The sequence below is a fragment of the Triticum aestivum genome, chromosome 5B (assembly GCF_018294505.1).
Source record: "Triticum aestivum cultivar Chinese Spring chromosome 5B, IWGSC CS RefSeq v2.1, whole genome shotgun sequence".
Lineage (NCBI taxonomy): Eukaryota > Viridiplantae > Streptophyta > Magnoliopsida > Poales > Poaceae > Triticum > Triticum aestivum.
The window spans coordinates 390,123,323-390,132,915 of NC_057807.1; the positions used below are offsets into that span (position 1 = coordinate 390,123,323).

The following is a 9,593-nucleotide window of genomic DNA, read 5'->3' on the forward strand; positions in this document are numbered from 1 at the left end:
CTAAATTTCTCGGATGGCAGCGGACTAATTGCTCTTGTGGAACAGTTGCAGAGAGAGGAGAATTCGTCTTCTCGGGCTTCTTGGGCTCATTTGCTGAGTTTTTGCAATTCATGTAGATAGGCCCAGCTACAAGGAAATACGGCCCAGACGCTCAGGCCTTTCGGGAATACGTACTGGAGCAATACGCCAAGGCGTCGCTCGCCCGGCAAAGGCTTTGCCATCTGTTTGCCGACGGTCTCCCGCCACCGCGCAGTCGGCAAACCCCCGGCTGCAATCTGCAATGCCCCCCCAAACCCTACATAGCCCGGCTTACCCCTCCCATTCCTCCATTTGCGCCTCCATCCTCCGCGCCCCTCTTCCCCTCGCGCCGCCGCTCGTCCCCGCGTCCGAGCCTGCTGTTTGGGAAGGTCGCACTCGCATCGCACGTCTGAAGAAGAAACCGACCGGCACTCAGGTGAGTTCGCTGCCATTTGTGCTGCTCGGAGCGGCAGATCTGCTCGTATTCCCGCAATGGTTCGGTTTCTGAGTGAGCTTACAATCATGTGTGGTGTGCGGACTGCGGCGCAGGGAGAGGGGGGCCCGGCGACGATGGCGGAAGACCGCAGCTGGATGTACACTGGCCGCCAGAGCAGGAAGAAGTTCACCCCCGAGTGGTTGGAGAAGACGACCGAGTTCGTGGAGCGCTCCTTCCACGGCGTCCCGCCGGAACGCCAGGACGTCGGCATGCTGTGCCCCTGCGCGCGCTGCCGCAACCGCAACAGGCGGCCAAGGACCAAGTACGCAATGCAGCTGGATCTGGGCAGGAACGGCTTCATGCCAGGGTACACGGTGTGGGTGCACCACGGCGAAGGCCACAACCCCCAGCCTGCTAAGCCGTCCGACGACCACCCCGGCGAAGAGAATCTTGACGGGAAGAAGGATGGCGCCGGTGGTGGCGAGCAAGTGTCGAAGCCGCAGGTCTGGTTCTGAACATCTGGGGGGTTTCAGAAACTGTAGCTTAAACAGGGGAGGTTTCAGAAGCTGTGAACGCCCCTGGAGAATATATATGTCCAGGTTACTGACATTGTGTACCTGCCATTGCATTTGCAGGGGACTAAGGAGTGGGAAATGCCCTTGCTTGAGGCGTATGCAAGAAGCAAGCTACCAAAAGAGGATCAAATTAAGTGGAGCTACCAAAAATACCTGTGGGAACAAGAGAAAATCAAGCAGCAGCAGCAGCAGAGTGCACCAAAGACAAAGAGGCTGGTGAGTTTACCTGCCTTGCTGCCATTGCAGTGTCAATACTCGGTAGAAACCATCATTGCTTGCCCCATATGAATTCTATGAACTAGAGTAGAAACATGGTTTGATGTGTTTGCTCTGTGCACCTTAACAAGAGGGGTGCAGGCTAGCCTAAATTTTCAGCAATGGCCGCCCAACTTCATGCTTTGCTCGCGCTGTGTCGAATGGGCGGGCGGCTTATCTGCTTGAAGCCTGAAATGCAACTTTGGGAAGAGCAAGTTGTTGCATTGTTTCCTGTCAGTAGTTATTTTAGACTCTGTTGCTAGCAAACTCTGTACTGCTGAATGCTGATACAGGTAGATGGTTTTGGAATGACTGTACTAGGCAATCTTCTTCAATAATGCTATAATTAGAGATATAAGTAACACCTTCCCGATTTTATGTTTTCCTGAAACTTCTTTTAGCCTTCGATGTTTTTTTTTCGCGGGGTATTTAGCCTTCGATGTTGTTCTAGAAGACCACACAACATTTGGCTATATGAATGCTATATGAAAGTTCCCATTGCATTCAACTTCAAGGACGATCCTCTTGCTTGAGCATATAGATATAGGATCAGCATGCAAGTACTAATATCAGGTCTTGTTGCTAAAATCTCACATGGGTTTGTTATTGATTAGTAGTAGCACAGAGTACACATTATTGGCTTTTCTCTTACGTACAGTTGCACGAATTTCTGATTTTTTGTCGAGAGAGACCCTCTGCCCACTGGAATTGACAAAAAAGACCCTTTGCGGACGAAATTGACAAAAGAGACCCCCTCACTAGTGACGGCAGGCGCAGCAGGCGACACGTGTCACCTGCCGCCACGCCGTGAGGCGGCGGGCCCGGCCGCCACAACAGGAGGCGGCAGCCCGGTGAATAACGGTGCGTACACAGGGCAGCACAGGCCAGCGTGCCGCGACGGAACGGGCCGCGCCAGGCGGGCCCGGCCGCCACCGGGTGAGGCGGCCGCCGCTACCGCTGTCGCTACTCGGCCGACAAGGCCTGCTGCGCGCGGGCCCAGCAGGTGGGCCACGCCGCCACTAGCTGAGGCGGCATATCCTGTGCTGCTGCACGCGCGACAGTGCGCAGACGGCGCTGATTTCGAGGTGCGGCGCTGATTTCGAGGCGCGAGCTTGATGGCTGTGACTCCGACGCGCGGGAATATGGACGCTTTTGGTTCTTTCGCCTGGGAATCAATCCTGCCTTTGCTTCTTTTGCCTCAGCGGATGCGATGGCACTACGAATCCGAGGCTACGGAAAGCTGTTGTGATCGTAAATATCGCCGCTTAATTTTCTCGCCATCATTTATCGTCTGAGCTTATAAAAGGAGACACCGAGGCTCTCGTCCACCCATCCTCGAAATCGGCAGTGTGCAAAGTGTGTAACACATTTTTTCAGTCGGTATGAGTTTGCCTTGCTCGGATCAAAGCACTAGGCCGAGGAAAATGAAGAATGCAAGTTTGCCTCCGGGGGTGGCAGTCCTGCGGTGTTGGTGTGGGGATCTTTGCGAGGTGAAGGAGGTGACGGATTTTTCAGATTGGTTGGGCATGAAGTTTTGCATGTGCGCCAATTATGAGGAAGATCCTGCCGTAGCTATTTCAGAGTACGACAAGCCTCCGGTATGCTTTAACCATCACGAATAGATATTGTTGGTATTTTCATTGATTCTTTAGTAACATTCTTGTTTCTTGTTGTAGTCCCCTCCGCCTCTGTGCATGTACTATCATTGGATTGACACGGAGAAGCCGGCTTGGGCAGTGACTGAGATTCGTGAAAGAAGTCGCCGTGCGTGGAATAGTTTATTTGCGGAAAAGCGACGCGAGAAGGCGAAAGCTGAGGAGAAAGCAGAGCAAGAGAGAGAGTTAAAAGAATACTATGCGGAGCAACACCGTTTTTTTGAGGAAATGGGAAAGAAAAACAGGGAAGAGGCTCGTCGCATGGAGGAGCAGGAACGACAGCGAAAGGAGACTCGTGAGGCGGAGAGGTAGAGAAAGAAAGAAAGGGCTCGTCAGGCCAAGGTAGCAGAAGAAGCTGACGATGAAAAAGGAAAATATCCACGTTGGACTCAGTAGATTCCTGTGGTAGTATTTTAAATTTCGCAATCATTTGTATCTTTATTTCTGCAGTTTAACGTAACTTCATTTCCGTAGTTAAATGTAGCTTTATTTAAATTCTATGATGTATCTTATTTTCAGTTGTACCTTGTCGTGTTGTATCTTATTTTCAGTTGTACCTTGTCGTGATGGAAAAAATATATAGTTTTAGAATATATATTTTGCGGGAAAATATGGAGGGGAAAGCGTTGCTTGAAAATATATTTTTTTTCAATGTCTAAGACGGGCAATGGTTGCACAGTATTCATCAGCCAAAATTTTAAAAAAAAATTCATTTCGGCCTAACATAAGCAAAAGAGTGGAGCGGGATAGTATGGCGGGAGATATAGGCGGGAAAAATTGTTCCTGACTTGTGCATTTTTATTTCAGCATACATAGATGTTCAAATTGAAAAGTCTGATACACACATATGTAGATACAATGGGTCGCGCACGTGCATAGATGAATCACCCTACTTAACGACGACCACCTGGCCTTTCCTTACGACCGGAAGGCGACAAGCGATTAGGTGGCCGGGGCACACGAAGACCGCGGCCGTACTCCAATTCGGCTTCATGTGTCTACGAGTCCTGCGTAGGTGGTGGAGTCGCGAATCCTTGTTGCGAACCTGAAGCGTAATTGTAGGCGTATGGTTGTGACTCCGGGGGGATAAAAGATGGGCAAGAGGATTTGGCACTGCTCGGATCCTAGCCCAGAATGCAGCAAGAGGATTTCTTGGGATGCTTGGAAGCATCGACTGCATGCATTGGCAATGGAAGAACTGCCCATTTGGTTGGCAGGGGATGTACAAAGGCGCCAAATGCGGTTGCAGTGTGGTGCTTGAGGCGGTAGCCACACAGGACCTCTGGATTTGGCACTCCTTCTTTGGTATGCCAGGAACTCACAATGACATCAACGTGTTGCAGTGCTCTCCTGTTTTTGCCAAGCTCGTTGAGGGTCATTCTCCTCCGGTGAACTTCGAGATCAATGGGCACCAATACAACAAGGGGTACTATCTAGCTGACGGCATCTATCCGAGATGGTCGATATTTGTAAAGACGATCTCAAACCCTGTGGCAGGAGGCAAGAACGCCTGGTTTGCGAAGGTTCAGGAGGCTTGCAGGAAGGATGTCGAGCGGGCATTTGGTGTGCTCCAATCTCGATTCGCTGTTGTTCGGTACCCCGCTCAGACCTGGTCGAAAGATCAAATGTGGGATATCATGACTTGCTGTGTCATCTTGCACAACATGATCATCGAGAGCGAGCAAGAAGACCCAGTGTTTGACACTGAACCATACTACAGGCAGGGTCCTCTAGCCGAAGTTGATCATCAGCTACCGGCAACTTGGACTGCCTATCTCAGTATGCGTCAGGAGATCCGAGACCCACAGGTGCATCATCAACTGCAGAAAGATCTGATTGAGCACCTATGGAGGCTCAAGGGGGACGCCGCGTGATGAAATACGAGTTTTTATTTGTTGAACTATATAATTTGTATTGAACTATTTGTTGTTGTAGTATTTTGTTGAAGTATTTAATTTTTCTGTGATGAAATATGTGATAAGGAATAATTGTGTTGATAATTGAACGCCGAGACACGGCGAAACCATGTCGAATATGGGCCTATTCTCGCCTATATGGGCCGTTTATTCGCCGAAATTGGGCTGCAAAGTGGGCCAATTTCGACGCCTGGGGGCGACGACTGGGCGCAAAACCGCCCCCAGCGCCGAGTGTATCGCCGGCTCGCCCTCAGGGGCGATTTCTATGCGTCCTGGCGGGGCCAATGGCTGGAGATGCCCTTAGAACAAAGAAACATGTTTGCCAATCGTATTTGGCTGTTGGTACAGCTATATGAATGTTCTCAAGGCGTTCAACTTTGAGGACGATCCTCTTGCCTGAGCATAGAGGATCAGCATGCAAGTACTAGTATCAGGCCCTTCTTGCTAAAATCTCACAAGGGTTTGTTATTGATTAGTAGTAGTAGCACAGAGTACACATTATTGGCTTTTCTCTGACGTACAGTTGCACGAATTTCTGCACTTATTTTTAACTGAAGAATATCTATAGCATACACAACTTGTTAAAACTTCAGCTCACGTTTCACTTTCCATGCATATGCATATGCCGTAGCGCACCTCTGGTTCGCCCACTGCCAAGCCTGCTGAAGATGAAGGGCGCAATGTCAGCGTCCCGGAGCCTGAACTAGAAGATACGGCAACGTCAACAGCTGATGGCCCTGCAGCTAATCCGGCAACGACAGCCAACGCGCGTGGAGTTCAAATCCCAGCTTGGAGTAACGAGCTCGCGAGGTTCTCACACTCATCAGTATCAACGAATTTTCTGTAACATTGCCTGGAAAACCCATATTCCCCTACTTCCTCCTCATGGTTGCGTCGACATCTTGCTCGGATCACAGCGCTCTCCTGCTCGTGGGTGCTAGGGGTGCCTAATTAATTAATTGCATTAAGGACTCGGTTTCCAAATTGATTAACCACAAAAAAAATACTCCCTCCTTTCCGGTTTATAAGGCTTATCTCAACTTTTTGGTTTTTCCAATTTAGAGGGCTCATCTCCATCTCATTTTTAGTTTCCAATGCGCATTAAATCTTTGCATGCAAGAATTAAAAAGGAACACACCAATGCATGTAATGTTCCTACTCATCTAGTGGCCAAGCATGCATGCACTGTAATTAATCCAAATTAATGCATGAGTTTAATTGGGTAGTTTTGTAATGTACGAGATACATTCCTCCACTCACAAAATGCCTTGGTTGATGAGATTTGAGATTTGAGCCCTATAAACCGGAAGGGAGGGAGTACCTATTTAATTGAACATAATTAATTGCATATATACTCAATTAATTGTATTAATGTCTTCATTTCCAATTGATTCGGTGCTCGGTTTTCGTATTATTTTTGCATTAATGGTTGCATCCCAACGACGACTTCGTCCGCATTCCCCTTGATTTCCAATTGATTCGGCGCTCGATTTTCAAATTATTTTTGCATTAATGATTGCATCCCAACAACGACTACGTCCGCATTCCCCTTCATTTTCAATTGATTCGGCGCTCACTTTCCATAATATTTTTGTATTAATGGTTGCGTCCCAACGACAACTACGTCTTTCAATAGTACACTAGAACAATGCCCGTGCGTTGCAACGGGATATAAATATTCTAGTGCGTTAGCTTGTGATTTACCTGTCCATAATATGCGATTGTGTAAATAAATGCATTATCAAATTATGTCCATGATATACCTTATATTTTAATCATAAGTGATTTACCTGCCATAGTATGTGATTGTGTAAATAAATGTTCATCAAATCTGCCCGTGATTTATCATATATTTTGATCAGAAATTTGGTGAGTAAATTAAAAAGAAATTAGTTCAGAAGGTAAGTAAATTAAGATGATTGATTATTGTACAGGGAATGTTGGACGAAGGGGTGATGGAAAGAAAGGTGAAATGGGAACCTTACATTCTTTTTAAATAGTGAGAAGTAGTGAGATATACAGATGTATTGAGCTTCTCGTTGTTTGGATTATGATTACGTGGCAGCTTGCGGAGAGAGAAAAATGAACAATTTATCCGCTAGAGTTATGTGTCACCCGTACAAATTCATTTTACGCCTTGCCTAGAGCGCGACAATATTTCGCCGGCTCAATGTTGTAGTTGTGCACGAGATTTTTCTGTGTGTTATTTTTTCATAGTTTTCCATCGGCTTTCTTCCGGGTTTCTTCAGATTTTTTCCTTTTCCCCTTTTTCTTTAGTTTATGTCTATTTATTCGATTTTCTTTTTCTCCATTTTTTTCTTTTGTTACACATGTCTGATTTTTTCATATACATCGTATATGTACTAGAAATATTTTGCATACATGTTTAACATTTTTAAATAAATGATTAACATTTATTTAAATATATGTCTTGATGTTTTCTTGTTTTCATACACATTGTATAATTTTTGTATACATCTAAAATATTTTTAGATGCATTTAACATTTTCTAAATACATGATTCTTTTTTCAAATATATGTTTCTGAACGGGTTTTCAAATATGTGTTAAACATTTTACGAAAGCACAATGAATTATGTATTTTATTGACATGAAACTTAAACCATGAGAACATTTTTACATTGTATAAATATATGTTGAAATGTCACAAACATATTTTGAAATGCTTGAAATGTTTTTAAATGTAGAATACAGTTTTTACATTGTACACGTTTTTAAAATTGCCCAGAAATGCTTTTGAAACACATGAACATTGTTGGAATGTCACATACATATTTTTTCTAATGGTACAAGAATTTCTAAAAGTTGGGAGGACATATTTTTTATAAAGAATAGTTGAATTAACGTTTTCAAATGTATGTATTTAGTATTTCTCGAAATATACAAAAGTAAAAGAAAAGTGAGTGACATCATCATGACGCGAGCCTGTTGGAGGCTACTGGGCCAGGCCACTACCAGCAGGCCCGTTGATCGTAGGGCCCCCGACCGAGGGGAAAGACTGCATGGGTCGCTCGATTTTTGCTGCATTGGAGAAAAGAAATTGTGTACTCAGGTGCACGTAGGTGAACACAGACAATGTGTTTCTTTTAGTCATACTCAGCCAGCAGGCCCAGTCATATGCAGCCAGAGGCCCCCAGTCAGCCTTGTTCCGATCCCCCAACCCCCTTTGGGCCTGTTTATAAAAGGTAATATAGTTTCCACAACTTCACCATCGAGAATATTGAGGCGCGATGATAGGGGAGGTCCTAGTCGGCGCCTTAAGCGCCCCGAAGCGAAACTGGCGCTCACAGGAGAACTTACTGGGCCGGCCCACACCGAAATACTGTAAGGCAAAAACATACAGAAAAAGCAGGCGTCGCCAGGGCTCGATCTCACACCACGACGGTAATGCAATAGACTAGCTACCACTGTATCACTGGCGTGCTAGTGATCAAAAGCAGCGCGCATTTCTAAACAACTATCGCGCACAAAAAGTTCACCGATTAAAAAAAGGGTGACGAATTTAAATGGAAAAAGTTCATCGTTTTGAAAAAAAGTTCGTCAATTTTGAAAAAAGTTCATCAATTTTGAAAAAAAGTTCATTGTTTTGGAAAAAAAATCATAGATTTTGGGAAAAAGTTCATCGAGTCTGAAAAAAGTTCAGCATTTTAGAAAAAAGTTCATAAAATTTGAAAAAATTCCATCAGATTTGAAAAAAAGGTTCATTGATTTCGAAAATAGTTCATCGATTTTGAAAATAGTTCACCGTATCTGAAAAAAGTTCATTGGATTTGAAAAAAAGTTCATCGGATTTAAAAAAAGTTCATCGGATTTCAAAAAAAAGTTCATCGAAATTGAAAAGGAATTTATTGATTTCGAAAAAGGTTCACCGAATTTGAAAAAGGATGAGGAGAAAAAAAGAAGAAAAAACTGAACTTACGTAGATAATAAATAAGTGGACCAAAAACGGATTTGACGGAAGCTGTGACGGCCGGGTGGCTCGAGCGTAGCGCTCGCAGCGGCGATGTACTGGGTTCGATCCCTCGGTCATGCACTTTTTTTGACGTTTCTCTAGAAACAGAAGAAGAAGAAAAATGCAAAACGGGCCGAGCCCAGCTAACTCGGCTGCAGGCGCCCGTTTGCAAATTGCACTGTAACGGGCGCCTGCAGCGCCAAATAGGAAATCCCCGATGATAGATCATCATATCCGTCGTGCATCTATCAATCTCGGCATTTCCTATTTGGCGCTGTAGGCGCTGGTTATAGCTGTTTTCGCAAACCGACGCCTGCAGCGGTGCTAGCTGGGCTCAGCCCAACTACTATTTCCCCCTTGTTTTGAAACTCAAAAAAGGAGACGAAGGGAAAATATGCGCAGCCAGGAATCAAACCAACTATCTCTCTGTTGATAGCTAACTCCACAAACCACTACACCACCGCCCTGACTTAGGAAAAAGCTCATTTCCGTCTTTTTACACATACAAGAAATACTTTCTATGTTTTATGTGTTTTTCCACTTTCTTTTTTTGTTTCCTATTTTCTTATTTACTTAAATATGTCAAATGTTTACAAATAGACGATATTTTTTCTAATTCATGAACTTTTTGTTTAAATCGATGAAATTTTTTCAATTTGATGAACTAATTTTCAATTTCAATGAACTTTTTTCAAACTTGAGCAACTTTTTTTTCAAAAACTTGAGTAACTAATTTCCTTGTTCTATGCCGACGGTCTCCCGCCAC

General features: G+C 44.9%; 1 protein-coding gene across 1 annotated transcript; it reads left to right on the plus strand.

The window, feature by feature from the left end:
- Positions 1 to 540: 540 nt before the first annotated feature.
- LOC123116196 (uncharacterized) lies at positions 541 to 5,645 on the plus strand (the record flags this gene model as incomplete). Its single annotated transcript, XM_044537192.1, is given in 3 exon segments — positions 541 to 957; positions 1,090 to 1,245; positions 5,487 to 5,645. Coding segments are annotated over 3 exon segments (732 nt in total), but the record flags the coding sequence as incomplete, so codon positions are not given.
- Between the last annotated feature and the right edge of the window lie 3,948 nt (positions 5,646 to 9,593).